Here is a 24221-nt window from a genome sequence, read left to right on the forward strand (position 1 = left end):
CGCTCATTTCTTCACATGCAAACTCAGTGGACTGTTGAGAAAATGCGATGTAAGGTCGAGTCTCGCCATAAATTATGAACCCCTCTTGAATTTCAATGAAAAGAACTGGCTGAAAGACACTTTTTTTTCAAACATGCGCGTGGGCCAGCGGGTGCTGTCATTCGCTGTGGTGCTGAAGCTCGCGGTGCTGAAAGGACAGCTCCACACGCGCGCCTACACAGACTGCGTGCGCTCACTACCTGCTTTCTTTTGAGCCGTGTTATTAAATTGAAGTGATGATAGGTCAGAGGAAAACTTATAGAAGGAAATGAAAAACATGCCCCCAATCTGCTCTTATTTAGGCTCTGGCAGGAAATCGTTATATCGCTGTTATAATATCCCCACTGAAAGTTAAGATTATGGGGAGCCTATCACAATATCCCCACTGAAAAGCTATTTATAATTCAACCGCTTTATACTTGGTTATCCCTTCTAAATAGTAGGGCTTAACTAAGACCATTATGTTCCCGTTTCCAGCCCACACTGTCATTCTGCGCCTGGGGGTGGAATATCGCCTTTGCGGCGAAGCCTTGTGTTTTGACAGAGACAATCTTCTCAGTAGACACGATGCACGGCAAACAGAGGTTTTGAACAGTTCCTTCTCGGGTACTGCCTCGGAGAGCAGAGGCACACGAGGCTACACAACATGTCAGAATTTAAGCAGGGTGAACGCTTCTGACGAATGTGGGGCCTATCAGCTGAGAATATAGTTAGAGCAAAAGTGCAGTGCTGTTTCCGTGTCAGCTAGTTGTGAAGTTGGAGTCTGAGGTTTCCTGGCAAATACTGAGTGTTTGAATGACTGGTCAGATTCTTAGACATTAAAATGTGTAGGGGGACAACGGCTTGAATGATCCCCTGAGTAATCAAACAGGCCCTACTCCTGCCATTTGAACAAATGACGGGTACGAGCTGAAATTCAGCTGCTGATAATGTAAAGAGACGCTATCTTTAAAAGTACCATTAATACTCGTGGGACGATAAGCGTTTTTCTTTTGTTTGTTTGTTTTTTATTCCACTGACTCCGAATCTCGCTGTTTGTCGCTGTGTATTAAGTGGTGTTGTCCTTGTCATTCCATGGTCATCGTGATTAACCGCTAGCAAGACAGCGACAAAATATTTTGCACACAAATTTCATACCTTCCCAAAAGAAAAAGTACTCTCCGGCCGCCTTTCTCCTTGCACGGAAACAAGTTTCTTTCGAGGTAAGTGCAATCACAGCCAGCAGAGGGCGACAGAACAGCCTCAGCAACCAGTCAGCGGCGATGAGCGCTTTGTGTGGCTGACCAATCAGCTTCCAGAACACTGAGGAGGTGGGCGGGACTGAACTTGAGCAAAACCAAACATGGCGGCGAGCGTGGATGATGATATTGAGTTTGATAATCAAGACTACTACTCTCTGCTCAATGTCAGAAAAGAGGTATGATGTGTTCTTTGTTTTACGGTGAAATCCGACGACAGTGGACAGTTTTCTGTGACTGTGGGGCAGTTCGTCGTTGAGTAAGTGGTCTGCAGTCGGTGCATCATCCTCCAGTTGAATAACGTTCCTCAGTCAGGACCTCCATGGAGGAGATTGAGACCGGCTGAAGCTGCAGACAGATCAATGCACATGAAGACAAATTAACTCTATACTTTACGTGAATGTGTCCGTACATGAGAGGGAGTTTTGGTAGAAATCTTATGTCTGCTTTGTCGAGCATCTCAAATCTCAGTTTTCATTAAAGATCGGCAGTCCCTTTGGAGTAGATCTGAAATGATTGGACCATTAATTGATGAAAGAAGGAACTAATTTTGTTAACAAAAATAAGAACAAATGAATACATTTAAATAGGTATATATATATATATCTTATAGCATTTTACAGGTTGAATCTATAAATTGCTTCTTATCTGTGTTCCAGGCAACCTTGGAGGAGCTGAAAGCTTCATATCGGAGGCTGTGTATGCTCTACCATCCTGACAAACATCGCGACCCGGAGCTGAAAAGTCAAGCTGAACAACTTTTCAACCAGGTTCACCAGGCTTATGAAGGCAAGGACTAGGCACAGACAATATCTGGCCACAACAAGGAAAAAGATTTTATCCTATTTTGATATTAATTTTGAGACAATTAGCTCATATAATTACATGCCAATTTGGTGCATCCTTCTGGATTTTTTCTCAAATTAAATAAGCGGTTATAAACCAGGGCAGAAAACCACAAAGACACCTACATAAACTGCACTCTTATTTCCTCTTTATCCCTCAGTACTGAGTGATGCTCATTCTAGAGCCATCTATGACCTCTTTGGGAAGAAAGGGCTGGAGGTTGAAGGCTGGGAGGTATGTTTTTTTTTTTTCAATATAGAACCTTTTATATTCATCAGATTTGAATGGTTTTGCTGCTTCCTTATAGTATCTTCATCGTCCATACTTTATGTTGGGGATGACACTGTTTAGGTGGTGGAGAGGAAGAGGACACCAGCCGAAATTCGAGAGGAGTATGAAAGGTTACAGAGAGAAAGAGAAGAGAGGAGACTCCAGCAAAGAACAAACCCTAAGGTTTATCCTGTCTCACTTATAATTCCTCTCCCATCTTCACTACTAACGCAGTTTTTCTCACATCAGACACCACTGATGTTATAAAACACCTTTTATAACATAACTCAGTTTGACTGGATCGTGTCCACTTGCATTTCCCCGCTATTCTACCTTTTGAATAATTAATCCTATCAATCTTGTTTTCGCTCCATCATTATTCAGGGCACCATCAGCGTTGGTGTGGATGCAACAGACCTTTTTGACCGCTATGATGAGGACTTTGAAGAGATGCCAGGAGGAGGTTTTCCTCATATAGAAATTAACAAGATGCACATTTCTCAATCTATCGAGGTGCAGGAAAACACGTGAATTTAGTATTCTCTGTCCAACTTCGGGCTGACCAGGATCATGTTTGTAAGAATTTCCTGTCTTTCTCCAGGCTCCTCTGACAAACACTGACACAGCAATGCTGTCTGGTTCGCTCTCCACACACAATGGGAGTGGAGGAGGCAACATCAACATGACTATACGCAGAGTTATGTCTGCCAAGGGCTGGGGAGAGGTACGTGCACTCATCCACACAGTGAGGCAACTTATTTTTGTGTGTAAGAGGCACCAGCTTTTCAATCCTTTGGGTAACTTTTGAGTCATTTAAGTTGAAATGAAAAAAGTTTTGCACACAGCTTTAGCCTTCTGCATTTTCTTATGTATGTCTGCATTCATCTCTGCAGATGGAATTTGGTGCTGGAGACATACTGGGGCCTCTCATTGGGTTAAAAGTGTTTCGCAATATTACTCCACGGTGGTAAGGCCCAGCTTTTTGAGTGTTGAGATATTGTTGAAACATATGAACGTCATGATCCTTTCCTTGACAACTCTTTCCTGTCATTTCACCTCCTAGTTTCCTTACAGCCCAGTGCGGTTTGCAGTTCTCTCCTCGGGGCTTGCGGCCCAGCTGCTCTCTGATGACTGCGCGCCACCTGGATCAGAACACCATGGGTTATCTTCAATGGCGCTGGGGGCCCAACAGTGCCATGACAACCAGCCTGGTCCGAGACACAAAGAGTAGCCACTTTACTCTTGCTCTGCAGGTACACATCTGCAGGCCTTGTGGGCAATGTGGGAGCAACTACATGAAGTCATTATTTGGGTTAATTTGCCACTTTTTTGCCTTTCATTATCTGTTCTTTATTGTCTCTCTTCCAGTTGGGTGTGCCTCTCTCCTACCTGATGATGAGCTACCAGTACAAGTTCCAAGATGAAGATCAGACCAAAGTGAAGGGCTCTGTCAAGTACGTCTCACCTGTCTTCATTTTCAATGAAAATGTTGTGAATATTTTATTGTTTAGCTGGTGGAAGTACGTCAACATAAGCTAAAATCCCAAATGAGATGTTGTGTGTTTTGATGTGATATGTTCTGTCCTCTCCCAGCATTGACAAATAAGCTGTTTTGTGGGTATTGTATTTTAGTGTGTGTCCTTTCTTGTTAACAGTTTAGAAATGGTGACGTCTCCTCCTACACTCAGAGGCACGTGCTACTTTTGCATCCGGTGACACACTTTGATTTTTGTGACCGTCCCTGTAACCTTAAATCTGAACAAACCACAGTGGATAAACCTAACATTGGCTCTAAAATTGACTTTAACTTTTTTTATTGCCACATTGTTTTTTAACACACTTTTAAGAAGAAAATGGGATGAGTTGATGCTCAGTCAGTTGCTTTGTGCAATGTATGCCTCTATATGCCACAAAATCCCTCTAACTGGACCTTTAGGTACTTTGATACAATCATGTAGGGGCTCATTTATGGGAGCATGGAGGTATTCATCCTCAACAATCTCACCCCATGCAGAGTGAAGGTTTGGTTTTTAAATCGCAGCACACAGACTGGTATTCAGTCTTCCAAACAGCACGTAGCCCTCAGAGGTGACTCTGTGCGTAGGTTGAATGCTGATGACCTGACAGTCAGCTTGTGCTAGTCGAAGTCGACAACATCTGATTTCATCGCAAAGATGAAATGTCATATTGATGAGCACCGTTAAAAAACAGTGTACTGGACAGTCTTTATTATTTTAAGGCTTAGTTTAATATCACCATAAAGCAGATCTCTATCCAGCTTGACTTGTGTGTTTTTCACAGCAGAGAAAAAGCTAAAGGACCAACAACGGCACACCAATACAACCAAGAGAAGACCACAGCTGAAATATGTTCTAAATGTTTATGAGACTGTCGCCAAGTAGCAGCAAGGTTTTTTTTGTAACATGTCGACACCAGTGGTAACTGGTTAGAGACGACCCCCCACCCCACCACCACAAGTATCACCAGATGGTTGTTGTCAGAAAAAAATAACAAACTAGGCTTCATTTCATAGTTTACATTTGTGTATACAGCTTCCCTCATTTTGATGCCCTGGAAGCCTCTTGTTGGCAGCACACATATGATTCTATGTAATTCCATATTCATGACATTATATATGTATGAAAGATTGAATATTTTGAAATCAAGTTTTGCATAGACCACTTGTTACCTACCAACATAATAGGACTTGAGAAATACCTTCACACTGATCAACAGTCAAAAAAAATGTGAGACTGATCATTTAAGCTCTTGTTCTGTTCTGTCTTGTTCTTCGGTAGCTGCCAAGGTTGTTTTATCTACTGGTGTCCATTCACTTTACTGTTCCCTGTTTTACAGGAGTGGCTGGTTTGGCACTGTGGTAGAATATGGAGCAGAGAGGAAGATCAGTCGACACAGTGTTCTGTCAGCCACTGTCAGCATTGGTGTCCCGCAGGGAGTCACACTCAAGATCAAGTACGGGCCACCCCAAGATTTGATGTCACTCCTCTGTGTGTCTTTGTCTCACTGCATGATAGTGCTGGTGTTTTTGTGCAGGTTGGCGCGTGCCAGTCAAACATACCTGTTTCCAGTCCACCTGACAGATCAGTTGCTGCCCAGTGCTGTCTTCTATGCCACTGTGGGACCTCTGCTGATGTACATGGTCATCCACCGACTGATCATTATCCCATACTCACAAGCACAGAAAGAGCAGTGAGTACACCTCCTCTGCCTCAATCAGCCTCTCTCTTTGGTTCTGAAAACCTTGGTTCCAGGTTATTTTCCAGTTGTGATAAAACATAATCACTGTTCAGACTTGATTTGATAGAGATTGGTCTTTCTTTACCAATTACCCAGAATAACCAAGATTGCTTTCATTCTGTTATTTTTCATTTATTTGCAACATTTCCGCACCCTTCCAAAAAGTTAGATCGGAAACCATAGCCAGTCACATAAAAACGCAACTCCACAGCCCTGATTTGAGCAAACATTTCTGTTATGGGTGTCGAGGGGTTTCTTTCACGCTTATACTGTCATCAGAGGGGGAGCCTCCGCGGTGAACTGCAGTGGGTGGTTGTTGATGTCTGCTTTGTCTGTGTCCCTGCCTCTCAGAGAGCTGGAGCTGCAGAGGAAGAGCTCAGCCACCGACATCGCCAAAAAGAAGCAGGAGGCAGAGTCTGCTGTGAGTACTCGCACGCAAGAACGCAGTGATTCACTGTGTATGAGGCGTCATTGATCATTGTCTATAAGTTCAGCGCTCCTTGTTGTGAAGTCAAGACTGAATCTCAACAATCCTATCATGTTTTCATGCTCTCCTCCACCCCTCTTCCTCCTCCTTATTCTTCCGCCCTCCCTTGGCTACTCTGCAGGTTTTGCTGATGCAGGAGTCTGTGAGGAGAATCATAGAAGCAGAAGAGTCCAAGATGGGTGAGGCCACACACACACACACACACACACACACACTACATTACACTAGGGTAACAAACTAAAGCTTTTTCTCAGTTCGTAACCTAAAATTCAACTTTCTAATTGAAAAACATGTATCTCTGCCAGTGTCGACACAAGTCATGATGGTTGTATAGACCATTTTTTGGGGTGTAAAAGTTTTAAATGCCCACTGGCTTAAATCAACAGAATCTTTTTAATATCCTTTCTTGTTCTGTTTTATTACATGTTTATGATTGTTTTAACCCTCCGATTCTCTGACCAAAGAGTCACCATAGCCATGCAACACTGCTTATCATGTGCTTATGCCAGGGCTTACTTTATAACCATTTATTGAACTTCCTCTGTATTCTGTAAAATACTCCAGTGTGTCTGGGTTGCAATCTGTCTTAAATTGAGCATCATGATTCATGTCTACAGTGGGACATGAAAGTTTTTGAAGTGTGTATTTCTGTATAATTTTGACCTAAAGTCCTAAAAATAGATAAGAGAAAACATTCCAGATAGTCACATCATGAGATACTAAATGAAAATAGAAAAATATATATATGGATTAGAAATATTGGTCAATTGTGTATTTAGTACAATGATGCAGTGTAGTATATCTTTCTGATGAAATTAGACTATTTTTAATCTGTTAGTAACTTCTAAATTACTAAAGGCTGAAGTTGATCTTCATCCACCAATCAAAAGAACTCTCCCCAAAAAAGTAAAAATTAGATAAATGGATGTTAGAAAACTGATTTGTAACCAGATAAGGACCAAAATAGGACATTTTGTGTTTAAATAGGTTGCATATTTTTGACTTTCTCCCACTGGGGGATGAATAAAGTATTTTTCTATTCTGTTTCTATTGTGTAAAGTTAGGAGACAGGAAAATAAACTGCTTTCCAGCATAAGAACCTTACTCCATCTGTGAAACATGGTGGTGGTAGTATCATTATTTGGGCCGATATTGATTCCTCAGAATTTTTCCATGAACTAAATTCACAAGAAAATACACGAAGGACACAAGTTGTTTCACCAAAGAGTGATTACAAAGAATGTAGTTCCCAATAAGCAAGTCAAAGTCGTAAATAATCCAATAAAAATTTGGCGAGTGAACCTGAAGGGAGCAGTTAATCTGAGAAATCCTAAAGACAAAAACAAATACTAAAAATAGTGTGTATTGCTATGTAGGTCTCATCATCCTGAATGCCTGGTATGGAAAGTTTGTGTCAGACACGAGCCAGAAGCAGGAGAAAGCCAAGGTGATAGATGTGACTGTGCCGCTGCAGTGCCTGGTCAAGGACTCCAAACTCATCCTCACGGAGGCTTCCAAGGTAAGTCTGACCAAAAGATAGTGCTTAAGCTTTTGTAAACACATTTTATAATTCGTTCATATGAATGTTCTGGCAGGCGGGGTTGCCGGGCTTCTATGACCCCTGCGTGGGAGAAGAAAAGAGTCTAAAACTGCTGTATCAGTTCAGAGGTGTGATGCATCAAGTCATCTCTGCAGACACTGAGCCACTACGGATACCCAAGCAATGTTAGTATGCAGCCACTTTACCTAACACCCATGGAGCTGCACACTAATTGCAGCTTTACTGACTCTTGCAGTCTGTGCCTGCACACACGTTCAAATTGTTTTCGTTTTTTTCCTTGTCAGCTCACAGAATTGAGTCGGAGTCCTAGGAGCCTACTGCTGTTGGATTACCAGAAGGCAAAAATGCAGATAAAACAGACTCTCTGAAGAACCCGGGACTGGAAGGGACTCGTCAAATATAAGTTTGTTTCTCTCCACTCGCCCTCCTCTGTCGTGGTATTGGTGAATCTGTTTCACAAGTATCTCCACTCTTTCATTTCCCGAAGGCCAGTTATCTGGTCCAGCAGAGTGCAGGAGTCGGCTCTGAGTTTCCCCTCATTGGCTACACCCGTCAGAGCTGCTCACATATCTCCCTGCTGGAGGAGATCAGACACTGGCCCAGAACATCATTTTCTAAATGCACTATACAGAGGGACAGATTATCACCGTGGATGTGTTGACAGTCCCCCCTCAGCAATGAGTTAAATGTATATTTTTCCCGACATTCATTACATCAGGTGTATTACAGAGGAGCTGTAATTTTACCCCATATCACCGTAGCCTTTCTCCTATAAGTGTATCACTCTGGTAGTTTTGAGTAGAACTCGAGTCATTGCATTAAGTCATGTAACTGTTTCTGGGAACACTATGCAGCACCATGTGTCAGTAACCCTGAGGCTTACCCAGGACCAAGCAACGGATGAATTCTTGTTTTCATTCATGTGCAAGAAACACCTCATCCAGATTTGTTATATAGTTTAGTGACATGTCTGCTGCTCAGTGTGGTGCCAGTCAGCTCGTGCTCAAACTGGGGCTCAAAACTTGTATCTGTGCAAGTTCGGATATGGGAGGAGGAGGGATTGCACAAGGAGCAAACGTTAGAGTTGCCTTCTGATGGTAGCTACGGAGAAAAAGGCTTGCATACTCCATATAGATGTTTCATATCTCATTCTAAAGGCTGAAATCCCGCTTGGATTTGATTTGCGTCAGTGATTATTGATCGTGTCTGTGCAGTTGCAGCTGAAACAGAACTTTCTGTAATGATCTTTGATTCAATGAAGGTTACAGTTTGTACTTGGCTGGTGCGCATCTGGCAAAAAGCCAGTGCTAACTGTAAATATTGGTATGGATTTGAAACCTTTAGAAGAAATTATATTTGAATGAAGATCACTCTGTGGTTTGGGTGCATCTTGCAGAGGGCGAATCTCAACACTTTGCCTGGCGTAGCTACTTTGCTGCTGCAGCCGAGCCTCACTAAAACTGGTCTTCGTCATTGGCACATTTACATGCATCTTAATTTGATGTGAGAATGAATGTCAAGTTTGCAAACCAATCCAGTGCCATAGCTATTAGGAGTCACTGGGAGGCTTCATTGCTACTTTCCAGTGTTAATTCACATATTAATTAACCTCTGCTGTAACTGCTTACTCAGCAGAACGGGGAGGCTGACAGATCAAATTCAATAATCCACGGTGCACCTAAGTGTTGTAGCACCAAAGTCCAAAAGATTTTCATTTCAACTGCACAAACAGCTTTTAATTAAGCCCTTGTTTAATTAGATTGGTGTCAGTTAGATTGGTCTGTTGACAAATGGAGTTTGTGATAACAAAGCGTAACTCCTTAATTTGACTATATATATATATATATATATATGACTTTCTAATTAACTACATAGAAATCCTGAATACCTTTTAAATCAAAGTAGGATATTAACTCAATTCTATTGCATAGAAAGGTTATATTTTAAACAAAATGTACTTTATGTTAGAGGAATATTTGAGGCCAATTGCCATCAAAATGGTGCTGAAGCCTCTTAATTATAGCTGTGCACGTTTACTAAAAAGGAAGCGAGATGTGTAAAAGTGATCTTGTGTCGAGGGTCAGTACAATTGGCAGCCAATTTGCACTGACTTGTATTCTTGCATTTGTCTTATATTTGTCGTTTTAAGCGGGCCGTGAAGTGTTCGGTCAGGTCCTCCGGTCACTCCTGCACTGGTGCCACCGTGAGGCGAGCGGTGAAACTGCTCCGTGCCGTTACATTCCAACCCATCATCCTAACTGATTCACTTTATGTAAATGTTGTGTGTGGTTGAAAAGGAGCCTTTGTTCTGTCCTGTGAATAAATAAAAATAAAATAAATATGGATGAAAAGTAGGTGTAGTACTACAGTTGGTTATGCATTGGGATTTTTCCCCAAAAAGGAATAATGATAATAAAAAAAAATGAGAAAAATCCAGTTAAAATGGTAACTCTTTATTTACAATAGTTTACAATAGTTTCACAGAAACAGTTTGCACCACAGTACAGACAACGCTTTCTCAGTAAGGGGACAGGACAACCCAGGATCAGAATAAACGGGCTGGATCACAATGAGCATTGTTAACATTAAAGTAGATCAAGGTCTATAAGACGCAGACTAAAATGAAGAGTTTGTGCCTGAAGATGTCTTCAGATTCTCTTTTAAGACGAACTTGGCCAGAGAAATTGACAAATTGTTTGGAATTTTTATATTTTTTTTCGTGAAACCTCTTAAAAACACTGCAACCTTGTGATTGCTGGTACAAACTAGGGAACCACCATTTGTAAATACCAGAAGACAAGAGCGCACAGAGAAGTTCAACCACTTTAAACTCTTGGAAAGGTCTTGTGTTCTTTACTAACTAAACATTTGTCGTGTGCGTCAGTCTCGTTCCAGGTCGACCCATTGATTCTGCATTTTTAAAAACCCCACCCTGGAATCACATCCGAGGTTCTGCATCTAAAAATCTGTCGCTCTACAGTATGGCTTTTTATAGAATTATAAACAATATGTAGACGAGGCCCAGCAGCAGATGGTACACGAATAACAGAGATTAAAATCTTTAATCCAAAAAACTGGAGTACGCTTTAGGGAAAGAAAAGTGAAACATTTTTCCTTAAACGTGCTTCATAAAGAAGTGAATACTGCTATGAAAAATGAGGCGTCAAAGGGACCAAGATCTGCTCTTCTTATCTGACCCTTCGGAGAAAAAAACAAACAAACAATACAAACGAACTTCTCCCGCTTTAATTCGCAGAAATCCGTTTCTCCGTCTTGCTACAGACCAAAAACCATGGAGCTCAGGAGAGACAACTCGTAGAAACACATGCATCACCAGCACGCTCATTCAAACCAACACACTCACATGCACATTTTCACCTCCAGCACTACTCCAGTAAGGACAGGTTTTTCTGTTAACACTCGAACGGGACGGCCTCGAATTTCCCTTACGGACATGTTTGTCTCTAAAAATGTTGTCATTGTGAAACCACTGACCATGGGAAATATTATAAAGCTTTGGAGAAAAAGATATTCACAAACACCAACTGAAAACACCTGTATTGAAAACTCTTTTTCCCGGTTCTTGTCAATCGCTTATCTAGCTTTTAATGAACACTGTTGAAACACTTTGAGAAACATAGCTTGTGAAAACTGTTTAGTCAACTAACATGTTGATTTCGAGGAAATGGCTGAGGCTGGAAGACAGGTTATGAAGTGGAGGGGAGGAGAGCAAGCGCTTAGTTCAAATGAACAGGCTCATAGCCTCAATGATATTCTTCCACAATGTCTTAAATAAAAAAAATAATAAACAGCTGAAGCAGATGCAGCCTAGTCTTTTATCCTACATCTTTGTTCTACTGGATTATACCTCAGCTTAATACTATAGCACCATCTGAAGCAATCAACACAAGGCTTTACTTGTTTTAAATGGTTAATTATGTAACATTAATAGAGGCATCCAAGAGAAATCAAATCCAGTTTAATTAGAAAGACGTATGAGTCTCTGTGACCAAAGTCAGGTGGATTTAAAAATTAAAAAAAAGTGAGAGAAAGTGCAAACCATCTTTCTCACAAATCCCAGCATGCGCCATGGTGGGTGGCAGTTGTGAGGGTATTCTCTCTATATGGCAGTTCAAACGTTTCCAGTGTTCATGAGACACTCCGTCTCAACAGTAGCACTTTGCTCCTATGCTAATGTCCTCTACAGACAGATGTCCATTCAGTGATTGCCTTACGCACAGAGTCTGTAGGAAGCAGAAACAAACCCTAGTAAATCTAAAACAGCACTCAAACTGTTTCCAAATGGGATAAGGGCTCGGGAGAGGTCCACCAAAGTGTTCATAGAAAATATGGGTTCACGACTGACCAGGAAGGACAGAGACCGAACGGTGTGGGACCTGAATTTGAGGAAGGGTTGGTCCAGCAGGTGGACGGTGAACAGGGACCAGACAGGGTGAGAGTTCAAAGTTCAACGTGGGGTCAGTCTAGCAGATGTTTGCGTGAGCCAACACGAGATCGGTGGGAACGGCGGGCGTCGGCGGGTCCGTCTGTCTCTCTGCAGCTCTGGCACACATATGTCTCTGGAACGTGGCTCTTGCGGATCTTGGCGCATGACAGGTGGATCCAGGTGTTGCACTTGTTGCACTCGATCATGGCTCGGCCCGCAAAAGGCTTCATGCAGAAACACGTCACCAGGTCCCACGAGTCATCGTCTGAAAAGATGGGATACACCAAGTGTTTGTTTTGTTCAACCATGAGACATTTGACATTTTAACATTTGTAGCACCGCAGGGGCTTACCTGAGTCCACCATTATGTCCTCATCCTCTCCTGACCCATCCTCGTCTCTGAACACCACTTGTTTCCCCTGGCGGAACACGGTTCGATTTCCCGAAAAGCCCTCCACTTTCTGTACCTTCACCATGCCTTCCTCAAGGTCCTGACCATCCCACTGTCGATGTTCCTCCTTGGGCTCCTCCTTGCAGGGGGAAGGACTGGGCAGGCACTGGGGGTGGAGGGGAATGCTGAGATCATCTTCAGGCTCTTCTTTGATCATTCTACCACCAAAAGAAAGTGGTGACTCCAGCTCTGGCACTGCTGAGTCGGCCTGCTGTGCCCTGCTCTCCTCTCCAGACTGATGCTCCCTCTCCTTCCTCCTTTTCTTCTTCTTCAGCTTGTCAGCTTTCCTGTGGTCATCTGGATGCAGGGTGGTGATTGCATGCTGCAGAGAAAATGCAGCTTGTTTGTTAAAATTGCAGCAAAATTGTGCTCTGCTTTACATGCACGAACATATAAGGCTAATGATGCGACATCAATTCAGCTTACGTCTCTTCTGGTGTGACTGGACAGCGTGGGTCCTGGCTGTGGACGTTTCCTGCTTCTGTCCTGGGGGACCTTCGTAGGACGCTGGGAGCAGGAGGAAGGGGGTCCTGGGGTCCAGCCATCACTATCAGCTGTGCTGCCTGTGCTGTTGGGGGGGCTGGAGCTGCTGCGCAGTGGAGAGTCCTTTAAAATGAAATGTGGATGTGGGCATCAGTGACAGAAAAGAAACAAACATCAGAAAATAAAACTGGTGAATAACATTAAAAAAAATGTGTATGACAAACATTTGTCTGTTCAACAATAAGATGACCATGTTAGGGAAAAACGTATGCAGCATGGTGAATTTTTATTTTTAAACTTCAAAAGAAAGGAGGTAAGTCAGCCTCTAGTCTACAAATCCCTGATGCAAATGGTGGAAAAATTAACTAAATTTATCAACAGTCGGCTCTGACAAAGGAACTGAGCTTAAAGAAAGGGGTGCCACACTTTTTTTTCAAAGAATATTACACTAAAAGCAAATAAATGAGAGACATCCCTGCCATCCGAGGTGTCTGTGTGTGAAAACAGAAGATCCAATGATGTAAAAGCGGCGTCTCTTCATGACAGCTACAGGAAGGGGTTTAAATGTTTTGAGAAGTGGAATTGAATGCTTCTTAAAACAAGTTTTTTTCTTTCTAAAAAAAGGTTTTCAACCACGTTAAAGTTGCATAAATGTGTTATAAGCAGGAACATGGATGTGGATGAATAAACAGTTTGATCGGGGCTACTTGCCATAGAACAGAGGATTCAGTTAAGCAGGTGACAAACAGCAGTGTACTGTAGGTTGAGATGGCTCTAAATGGCAGTCAGAAAAAACAGCAAACTTGACAGGAGGTAGTGCAGCCATGCATTAAATCAGTAACAGCCCATGTTCTTAGCACAGAGCATCCAAAACTACTTGGATCCAGAGAGACTACAGAGATAAAAGAACAAAAATCTATTTAAGCTCATCTCTCTGTGTGACCACCTCCCTCCCTGTACCCAAAGGATTCAATCGGCAAATAAGAGTTCAGTCTCCCCCTTTTACTGAATCGACACAATTCGAGAACAGAAAAGAGGTGATTTACCTGTTAGACAAAAAGACAACAGTTTCAATACCCCTTTCATCATTAACTATCACTATTGAAAACATAAGGTCAATCATTATCGACATGCACCCGTGTGTCCTTAACTGCATCAATCTGTGCGATAAATCAATACAATCCAAATAATTTACTTTTCTCGTTGGGCCAGTGACTAATACTGGATTTCATTTTAATTTAATGTCTTAATGGCTTTCCAGAAATCCACCAATCAGATCAAATTTAAGATTTGTCATCAATATTTTTCTCTTTTTCCCCTCCCCCTTTTAAATAAATACCAAGGGGTTATCTTGGCCTATTTTAATGTAATCACTGGGTAAAGTATGTATAAAACACGTAGCTGATTAAAACATTTGAAAAGCTCCAGACGAGCCCCACAACAGTGGTGCATACAGTATGTGAAAATGAGTGTACAGGCAGAGATCGCCAGCTTTACTCACCTCTTGCGGGTATGGGATGTAACCGGCATAGGCCAAAACAAAAGTGCAAAACTTGTTGAAATCCTCCACTGTCCTCCTCCTCTTGTACGGTGGACTGAATCCCTGAAAACACATTAATATCGTTGAAACCTGCATCAAACCTGCACACCTCGACATGGCGATGACATTAATGAGAACTGACCGCCGCACACCCACACTCAGCAAACTGCCACACACGGCTGGCTCGCTGCCACGTACGAAGATTCAACAGAAAATCATACAAAACATTGACAAACACAAACAAAAGTTTACTTGACTGAATGGACACATTTATCTCTTTCTGTTGCGAGTGAACCCCATTACCAACCCCCACTGATGAAGCCAATTACAAACGACAGCTAGTGTTAGCTAAATCGGCTAGTGGTAACTGCATGTAAGTAACAAGCTAATGCTAACGGGCTATCGTCAGAATAGATGATCTGTTAAAGAAAACAACGAAGCCACACAACAAATCTAGACTTCCAAGCTGTCGCGCTGGCTTACAGAAGCATCTGTGTTAGTTGACTGTAAACTGACGATAAAGGCAGCGGATGTGAACACGATAGTTAGCCAGGATTCATGTTAGCATGCTCTGCTACGATGATGGAATGTGTTCTTTTCGATGAAACTCAGGGCTAGCGAGCGTCAACACTTCACAAAGTACCATTTGAAGTAACATTCGTGACAAATTCTCAAATATAACGTAAGGTTTTAGTGGTTCAAGTGGCAATTAATCGTAAAAATGTTTATGTGTTTACCAAGTGTAACTTGTTAAATTTATTTCTGTTAGCGAACATTGTGTCAACACTAGCGAGCTATGCTAGCGCTAAGTAACCAGCAGCTGCTACACCGTGCGGTGACAGACCACGATCAAGTTGACGTCTGCTAAAATTGCTAGCCATGACAGCAAATTGGTCTTTGAAAAACACTTACATAAAACACTCACCTCTGACTGAAAGGCATGAGATGTCGATGGGTTTATGTCACCCATCTTTACTGAGTGTCCGACCACCTGACGCGCTGTCGATACTCCAAGAGGCTACAAAATCGGGATACTCGGTGAGACCGTAAACACTGAGCTTGTTTAGCTTTCGCTCGCAAGATGCCAACCGCTGATGTGAAAACTCGAAGCAACAGTGTTAACTCAGTTTGCCATCACGAACACTGCTTGCACTAGCGACAGTCAACTAACTAGTCGGTATAAACTTGTCAAACGTGACGACTGAACGTGAGCAATCGTTGCTATTCTATTTCCATCGACCTGTCCTGCACGTCTCCGTTTGATTCAGTTTACTAACTGAGGGATCACTTCAGCGGTATACTTCGGCTGTCACTCGCTGCCTGGCCACTTCTTCTTCTTATCCAATTTTTCCCTTCATGCCAAGAACGTGATGCATTGCACCCCCTTCTGGACTGTAGAATAAATGGGCTGAAATGTGCAAAGGTGCGCTCACACCTCTCTTGTTAGGAACAGGTTTGGGGTTAATCTTAAAAATATATATAATCTGATGAATAAATACATAATCTGTACACTGATTATGATCTTGGGTAACAAACTGATACAAGTTTATAACACGGCGACCAAAATTAAAGCACAATAAATACTGATTTATACAACCGTGTTGACTGAAGAACAAAATAGTCTTTATCTGTTTTTACGTCCACTGATAATAGATGATAAAACTTTTTAGTCAGTCTTGTCCTTCAGTGGCAAAGTCCTTTATGTGGCTTTTGATTAAAAACATCTGCAAACGAACTCAAAAGAATATATAAGAAAAAAAACCTGCATAATATTCACAGTGCAACTGTCTCTTTGAGTACAATCTTATACGTGTCTGTAAAAAATGAATGTGTAAATGAAGTATATATTATACAATGAAACTTGTTCCCTAAAGGAAAAAAAAAAGATTTAATAAGAGGTTAACAAGACATTTCTTCTTCAACAAGTCCTGAAGCCTGGCTCTGTGATGTTATGAAGTGGTTCTAATTTATTTTGGACATTGAACTTGTTGTAGGCAAACTTGGATGTACTGATAAAGTGAAGTTGATGAGAAAACACACAAAGTATCTTGGGTTCAAACTGTCTGCAAGAAACCAACGTATATCTCACTATTTTTCAGATTAAACAGTATTTTTTTTTGCTCATTTAATTTATTTGATTAAACAGAGTTGACGTGCTAATCAATGAAAAATGTAACTATTCTGGTAATCATTTTTATGTAAATTCAGTGTTTCAATATTTCAATTGATGAGTTATTATTTTCAAAGTTGAACTTCTCATTTTTCAAAGCTGGAGTTGGGATTAATTATGAACAATAACAAAAATCGTATGAAATTATAAGCAAATTACTTGGTATTGGGTGTTGGCTGTTCATCAATGAAAATGGTAAGAATAAATAAATAAATAAATATAGATACTCTGTATCCATATTAGTGTTAATAATGTGAACTGATAGTAATAAAATGATTTTAAGATTCATGGGGGCTATTTTCTGTCGTGATTATTTGTGAAGTTAATGACTGGCATACAAAGCATCTTCCGCCTCTGCATCCAAATGACTTGAAGATAAACAAGTGCAGCGACATTTCATCTCAATGAAGTGGTTCTTTGGTGCGTTGACATAAAAGAAAATTAAAAATTAAAAAGTATCTGACCAACTACCTCGGCTAGACGTAAAAATTCCATAGTGGGCTTCTTTATAGTTGGTAAAATCAGAGGTAGGCTCTCATACAGTGATGTATAATCCTTTTTAACAGTTTGTTATCTTATAAGAGGATATTTCAACTGCATTTCAAGATCTAGTAAAATCACCCAACCTTTTAGTTTCATTATCATCTCGTCTTAAAGCCTCGTCCTGTTTAGAGGGCTTAAAATGACAACTCTGTGCATTTATGACAAACTAGATTTATAACACATTACTATCACTACAACTATTACCGTATCAATTTCTCAAGAATGTTTCTAAAACAGTGATCTTGGCTTTTTTCACCGTTTGATGTTCTTCATTGAAAATTTCAATACACGCATATTTTTAAGCAAACTTAATTAAAAAAAAAAGTCTTCGAAAGTCTTCTGAAGCTTGATGCCCTGTCATCCACATCATGGTAATGTTGGTTTATGTCCTGTAGATGGTGGTAGTGAGACATTTGAATAACAACCGAAATTCAGAGAAGAAGAATCTCTTCTCCGGGAGTTACTTTTATTTTGGTTCAACACGCGTTGTTTAGGCCGACGTCTTAGCTTCGTGGGCGTAAAAGTGCTCAAAATGTCGACCGCTAGACTTCAACATTTTCGGAGCTTTTTAACTGAACACTTTACCACTTTGGCAGTGGAGGTGTTTGGTGAAGTTGAAAGTTTGGTTGAGGCGTGCTACGAGGAAAACAAACGCCTAAGGAGCATCCTGCACATGGTGCTCAACCCCGAGATAAAGTTATCCAGAATAGGTTAGTCGATTTGAAGTTTCTACTAACCCTAGTTAGTTGGTTATTTCAGGTGAATTTTCGAAATTAATGTCTTGAAAACAATTTGAAAACGAGTTCTTGATCTGAATTTCAATCGTGGAAGACTCCAGATAGATATTGGATAAGTACTATGTTATATTTAATTTAATGCAGGCTTGAAAAAAAAACAAAAAACAAATGAAAGGCCCAGGATTAAATGGATTTAAACATAGACAATGATCGAAATGACAACGACAACGAAACACAGAATCACTAAATGTACACACAATCAAGGGCGTAACCATGGTTTAGACATTGGGGGGTCCAAGAAAAACAAAATTGTTAAGTGCATTATCTACAATTCTTTATTTAAAATTTGACATTTAGAACATAGTTTAGAGGACTACATTGACCATGTAAATTCACATATAAAGGAATAGTGTAATTTCTCCGAGACAGTGACTGCCCCCCCCCCCCCCCACACACACACACACTTTGTTTTGGTTAGTTGCTTACTATTTACTGACCTTAAACACACCTACCAATTACAATTATGCTCTTCCAGTAGTACTGTAGCAAATAGGACAGCTTCCAATGGAAAACGACCAAATACCCAAAGCATGTTTATGTAATATATTTGAATAAGGACAACTAATGATGTTACAAATTACAGACTTTTCCTTTAACAAAAAATGTGCTGAGGACTTTTAAGTCCAGGTTAATTTCTATTGTGTCAATGTCTCAAAATGTGCATTAACAATGAAAAGTCTAATAGTTATTTTGGTTTTAAGTTTTTTATTTTGAAAGGGGGCGGAAGTTTATTTTGTTGATTCTGTGTTGGATTTCCTGTTCTGGTACAATCTGCTCTGTTGAGCTTGGCGCGGTTGAGCAGCGGCTCCGTCAAAAGTAGAAGTCCAACGTAATGATAACGAGAGCCGCTGCTGAGACGGCGGCGCGCCCGTTGGGTCACTCTCATTGACTGGAGTGTTAGCATCAACAACGGCGACCGCGGCGCAGCCGTTACGTCCCCGGTAACACACGGAAATAAGTTGAAAAATAAATAAGATATAACAAGAGACCGATCCCTTGACAGGGTTCATAAAAGGAGAACATGCATTTTACATATTTTCTTCTGTATATTGGGGGGGACAGGACCCCCCCAAAGAATGCGTGGTTACGCCATAGCACACAATAGATCAATAAAATTCATAAGACGTAGAATTATGCAAAACTGTTTTTAGGCACAAAATGATGAATGATATCTGCAATTTTGTGACCCTTCCAGTCTTAGTGTCTTGGCCCTTTTACATACCTTTGTCCAATGGCCAGATGTTTTTTGGCCCGTCTCATGATACTTTTACTTTTACTTTTAAGATACAGTTTAAGATTTTACTCTCAGAATATATAACACTAACTGACCCAAACTAGTACTGTTAAGGAAAGCTTGTCTTCAGCTTCTGTTCATTTAATTAGCTGTTGTTGTTGTTTTGTTTTTTTTAAGAATGATTCATATGTAATGGGGTTTTTTTTTTTTGTAAATTAGTTTCCTCTTACACTTCTGACTTATTGTGCCGAGTCTCTGGGGAGGCCTTTTGAAGGCTTTGTTGGCCTGCTTTTTCCGTCCCACAAAAGACCAGTCCTTAATTTCATCCTTTTTGTGTAATCTACCCATTCCAGTTCTCCTGGTAGATTACAAAACACACCCACAGCATGATAGCCACCTCAGATGTCTCAGCTTTTCTGAGCCTGAATGCCCCACTTTGACTCATCCAAAGGTACAAACGTGTGTTTGTGCTGAACAAATAGCTCAATCTTTGTCTCGTCCAACCAAGAAAAAAACAACTTTCCTCTGGAGGATCATTTGTTTGTCCATGTAGTCTATTTGAGTCAAACTTGATTGTGTCAATTGCAAAGGATTACTTTCCTGGACCACGGCACGTAAAACACATTTCACTGTACACAGTGACACTGGTATTCCAGCTCCTTTGAGTTCATGGCAAAGGTGACACCTTTGGTGCTTCCATGTTCCTATTTTTTATTTTATTTTTTTTTATATTAAAGCTGCATGTTATACTGGAAAAAGACCAGCTCAGAGAGAAAACTAAGAGCCCACAACATTCATGACTATGGTGAGTGCCTTGGAAGATGAGGGAGGAGGGTGGGTGAGAATGGCAAATAGGTCCCCATTTCTTGTCTGTCTATCAAAACCGTTGTGACTCTTTATACCCAAAGTAATGCAAGATTTGTATTGTTAGGTAATATTGGTGTTTTTCTTTTTCCAACCATAGATATTACAGAATACACAGGAGCAACCACAGATATCAGAGAGCAGCCTGCTGAGCCAAACAACACCTCGGACAGTGAAATGTCAGATCCCCTGACTACTAAACCTAAAGAAGAGCCGATTGAATGTGACATAAGTTGGGATTCGCAACAACAACAATGGTCAGGGGAAGTTGACAGTATTATCTTACAAGACTGTATAAAGACAGATCCAGAGGAGGAACAAACAAGCCTGCCCTCCATCGCTGACTCATATCTTATGAAAGAGTACAACCCAGACTCCTCAGCCCCCCTGTCAGATGTGGCTTCCTCCATGGAATCAGAAGAATATGAAGCCTACTCGCCACTATTTGAGAGCACGGAAAGTGCAAGCAGCAGCGTGAACCTTAAAGGAAATCACAAAACTTCAAATACTAATGTAAGTGTGGAATATTGCCCTTGAATCCCTTCTATGAAAAGATTTTAGTGAGTAGACTTCATTGCGCTGTGGGCTCTAACGGTTTTAAGATGTCTTTTAATGCCAGCTCAAGTAATGGAAAGACAGCTGACTAAGGCCAGAAAGCTCAGTTTCAACCGCGTTTGCCCGAGGTGCTTGTTTACAAAATAACTGCTGTATCCAGATGTTGCTTTGCATACCTCAAACAAGAAGGTTTGTGAGAGCGAAGCAGATCAGTGCCGTGTGCAGTTCAACAGGTCAGCTGCCCTATAGGGGATTCACTTTGCTTTTCTGCTGAATGTTTTTTATTTGAAACATTTTTAGATGAATGGAATCAACATTTTTTTTACGTAAAACTTATTTTTAAAGTCCGTTTGACACCAAATCTCCTTTCACCGACATTCTGTCCTTTGGGCCATTAAAACTTTTAGCAAACTTTAGATTTATGGGGTTTTATCAAACATCTTACAGTTATCTGATTATGTGCAGAATTGGATGTACCTCCCTATTTCTAAAAAAGGTCTGATGCTTTGGAATGAAAAATTAAATGATTTTGGAATAATTTAAACTCCCCTGTGGGCGCTTTGGGCTGCTGCATATCAAATGTGTCAGTTTACAGAGCTTTATTTTGGAATAATTTAAACTCTTTTTTTTGATTGATTTCAGTAGTGAAGAAAAGCAAAGAATATAAGAATTACACCCTTCCATTGGTTGTTAGAAGAACAATGTCCCCGGCAGCAAAGTGACATTAAAACGTAAGATTTGATACAGTTAAAAATGCCAATTATTTTATTTTTATCACTATTTTTCGTTTATCTTTTCTTTAATTGCATTTATTGCTCTCAAATGAAGGCTCCCAGAGATTTATTTCAGTGTCTTCTCTGGATCACTTTCCTTCCATTGTCAGTACAAATTAGCTCTTCTGTTTATGTCGGTGCATAAATAGAAGCGTGTTCAGTTTGAGTAAAAACTTTTCAGCTTTGTTGAATGTTACATTCTTGCACTTGTTCTCTAGTGTAAAGCCTCCATTACATTGGTAGTAACACTCAAAAGGATGAAAACCCTCTAAGTTGAACTGTTTTTGTCATTGTTTTATCGTTGGTTGAAACTAAATCGGACGTTGAATCTTTGCCAATCAAAGCTTTGTCCTGGTGTGATTTTCCACACTTCTTTGAGGAAACGGGTCCATGACGGCTGGTCAAAACTGTTTTGTTCACATTTCAGGCTTTGTTTATTCTTTCACCTTTGACAATAAAAATAATAAGGCTGCTTTTCTTCTCTTTGTCGGATATTTTGCTACAAAATAGAAGACGCCAAAGTTCTCCTGTCAGAAAACCATGCTACAGATGCCCAGGTAAGAATGTCACCTCTGAATGCCTTTTTTTCTTCTTTGAAGCGGATGTAGCTGTTTTATTATATGAATAACATTTGAACCATTTCATGCAGGACAATGCGCCCCCCAAACGCTGCCCCATCTGACCACCAGTCCTTTTTATCAAGGCTTCATGAAGCCTTTAAGGATTTTCCTGACCAGGAGAAGCCTCTAATTACCAAAATGGGCCTCACGTCGGATGTGGAATGGGTGGAGTGTGCTGTTGGTCTAGTCCCTAAAGGTTGTTCTCTGTCCTACCAGCTCCCTGTCCCATCAAGTAAGGATTACAAGCCGTGTGATGACGCTCCCCCTCAGCCGCTGCTCCCCTTTGGTCATCACACATTGGAGCCGGCGTCTGCCACCCCCACACTCAGTGCTGATGAGCAGGCACACGTAAATGACATACACGTCACATGGGAAGAAGCACACCTTCTGGAGCACTCCACCCGGGGATGCAAGGAATCTGCAGAGAAGCTGCGGAAGATGCGCTTGACCAGCCGTTTCAGAGAGATCTGCAAGCTTAAACCAGGACGCAGCCATGCAGAACAGCTGCTATTCAAGATTAAAAAAGGCAGCTCCCAGTGTAAGATGACACAGGTGAATGAGGAAATGAAGCCCGAAGCGATTCGGGAATACTGCCGGCATTTGTGTGTCAACTGGTCCCCCTGTGGTTTGGTTGTCCATCCGAATGCTCCGTGGCTGGCAGCGATGCCTGACGGGCTGGTGTACGATCCTAAAGAGAAGAGCAGCTTTGGGCTGCTGCATATCAAATGTGTCAGTTTACAGAGCTTTATCGAATGTAGTTTTCTGATCTGTAGGGATGGAGTCTTAAAGCTAAAGAGGACCCACGCGTACCACTGGCACATCCAAGGAGAGATGATGGTGACAGGCACGTCGTGGTGTGATCTGTTGGTGCACTCCAGAGAAAACACACTGGTGCAACGCATCTACCGCGATGAAGTCATTATCAAAGTCATGAAGAGGAAGTTAGAGGAGTTCTTCTTCTATTGCTACCTGCCCAGTCTGGTTTAACTGAGGTGACAGCTGTAGTGTTACGACATCACAACACTGGTGTCACTATTAGTGGAGCCCCAATGGCACAGTGTGAGTATTTTTCCAGTTCATCACACGAAGAAGTAAAATTATTTGCTAGATCAAGAAAGAAATACTAACTGCCTGACAGACACATTCCATTTCCTCTAACTTCCTGGAAGAAAAAACTGATTTTGTTTACCGAGTTTTCTGAAGCTTTTTGGTACCTTTTGGGCTCTTAAGAGAGAGAAGGAGAATAAGTGGCTCATTGGTTTACTCGGCTATCTCTGCTACTACAGCTCCTACACATGTTGAACGGTGCTGCTGTAGTGAAAAACCCAACATACATGGTTCTGTTGGGATTTTGTGAGGTCTTCCCTTGTTTACATGTGAGTTAAAAGCTGGAAATGATTTAAAAAGTTCTCTTTAACATCCACAGGTGCTCTTCATTCCTCTTTTAAGTTTTTATATCTGTTTTGTCGTTGACTTTATTTGATCTTCCCACATCTCCAATGTAATAAGAAACTTTTTGTCATCTTGTCTGTTTCTTTTACCAAATAATGTACCGCTCACTACTCGGCTCACTTGACAGCGGTGTTGCGGTTTTGAAACCGAACTTGATTGTGTGCAAAATGGTCTGAATGTTGAAAGATTAAAGATACTTGTTGGTCTGATACTGAACTGCTCCAACCTGTCAAACTGAAACCCCACGAGTTGTATCATGGTGACAACGTCGTTTTTCCTCTTGAAAATAAACTCTGAAACACCAGTGCCCTTCTTGGTGGTGTTTGTTGTTCACTTATGTTAACAACTTCAGCCGTTTGAATATTTCAGCTGTCATTTACATATTTTCACTCACCACAGTCCACTTATAATGCTCTGTAGGTTACCATGCAACTGCTTGTTTGAAAATTACCTTTTGCCATCCAAAAACCAACTATTCATCCCCGTAAAACGGGAGAATCTGAGGGAAACAGTTGATATTTTACCATCCTGTAGGGGGCGCTGAGTGCGCTTAACAAAGGCGTTAGCTGCCACATTGAGCAGATTTCCTTGGT

The 24221-nt window shown here is 41.2% G+C and overlaps 3 protein-coding genes across 4 annotated transcripts; 2 read left to right on the top strand and 1 right to left on the bottom strand.

Moving 5' to 3' along the window:
- Positions 1-1349: 1349 nt before the first annotated feature.
- Positions 1350-10138, top strand: LOC140303672 (dnaJ homolog subfamily C member 11-like). Its single transcript, XM_072382526.1, has 16 exons — positions 1350-1456; positions 1937-2066; positions 2284-2357; positions 2475-2576; positions 2778-2906; positions 2995-3117; positions 3287-3360; positions 3457-3646; positions 3762-3847; positions 5250-5366; positions 5448-5603; positions 6003-6072; positions 6260-6317; positions 7515-7657; positions 7734-7863; positions 7984-10138. The coding sequence occupies exons 1-16, from the start codon at positions 1382-1384 to the stop codon at positions 8007-8009; spliced, it is 1683 nt and encodes a 560-aa protein (XP_072238627.1). The 5' UTR covers positions 1350-1381; the 3' UTR covers positions 8010-10138.
- Positions 10137-15966, bottom strand: phf13 (PHD finger protein 13). 2 transcript variants are annotated; one of them, XM_072382527.1, is made up of 5 exons: positions 15546-15966; positions 14582-14683; positions 13024-13203; positions 12499-12919; positions 10137-12411 (listed from the first exon to the last, which is right to left on the bottom strand). In XM_072382527.1, exons 1-5 carry the CDS (start codon positions 15588-15590, stop codon positions 12179-12181), a joined length of 981 nt encoding a protein of 326 aa, XP_072238628.1. In that variant the 5' UTR covers positions 15591-15966; the 3' UTR covers positions 10137-12178. The 2 variants fall into 2 exon arrangements, with proteins under 2 accessions (XP_072238628.1, XP_072238629.1); XM_072382528.1 differs by lacking the exon at positions 15546-15966 and adding an exon at positions 13792-13854 and having other exon boundaries at positions 14582-14668.
- A 1832-nt stretch (positions 15967-17798) lies between these two features.
- Positions 17799-23880, top strand: LOC140303675 (uncharacterized). The gene is made up of 4 exons (XM_072382529.1): positions 17799-18043; positions 20329-20741; positions 22067-22113; positions 22206-23880. The coding sequence occupies exons 1-4, from the start codon at positions 17866-17868 to the stop codon at positions 23161-23163; spliced, it is 1596 nt and encodes a 531-aa protein (XP_072238630.1). The 5' UTR covers positions 17799-17865; the 3' UTR covers positions 23164-23880.
- The last annotated feature ends 341 nt before the right edge of the window (positions 23881-24221 follow it).

Source organism: Leuresthes tenuis, unplaced genomic scaffold, assembly GCF_036924035.1.
Source record: "Leuresthes tenuis unplaced genomic scaffold, fLeuTen1.0.hap1 SCAF_3, whole genome shotgun sequence".
Taxonomy (NCBI): Eukaryota; Metazoa; Chordata; class Actinopteri; order Atheriniformes; family Atherinopsidae; genus Leuresthes; species Leuresthes tenuis.

Bases quoted from the DNA above. Each gene is read 5' to 3' on its own strand.
- LOC140303672 (XM_072382526.1), top strand. From the start codon at position 1,382: ATGGCGGCGAGCGTGGATGATGATATTGAGTTTGATAATCAAGACTAC. The intron at 5,604-6,002 runs GTGAGTACACCT...CCTGCCTCTCAG, and splicing joins TCACAAGCACAGAAAGAGCA to AGAGCTGGAGCTGCAGAGGA. The intron at 6,073-6,259 runs GTGAGTACTCGC...GCTACTCTGCAG, and splicing joins AGCAGGAGGCAGAGTCTGCT to GTTTTGCTGATGCAGGAGTC.
- phf13 (XM_072382527.1), bottom strand. From the start codon at position 15,590: ATGGGTGACATAAACCCATCGACATCTCATGCCTTTCAGTCAGAG. The intron at 13,204-14,581 runs GTGAGTAAAGCT...TTCATTTTAAAG, and splicing joins ACATCCCATACCCGCAAGAG to GACTCTCCACTGCGCAGCAG. The intron at 12,412-12,498 runs GTAAGCCCCTGC...CCATCTTTTCAG, and splicing joins GGACATAATGGTGGACTCAG to ACGATGACTCGTGGGACCTG.
- LOC140303675 (XM_072382529.1), top strand. From the start codon at position 17,866: ATGTCGACCGCTAGACTTCAACATTTTCGGAGCTTTTTAACTGAACAC. The intron at 18,044-20,328 runs GTTAGTCGATTT...TTCCAACCATAG, and splicing joins GATAAAGTTATCCAGAATAG to ATATTACAGAATACACAGGA. The intron at 20,742-22,066 runs GTAAGTGTGGAA...GCTACAAAATAG, and splicing joins ACAAAACTTCAAATACTAAT to AAGACGCCAAAGTTCTCCTG.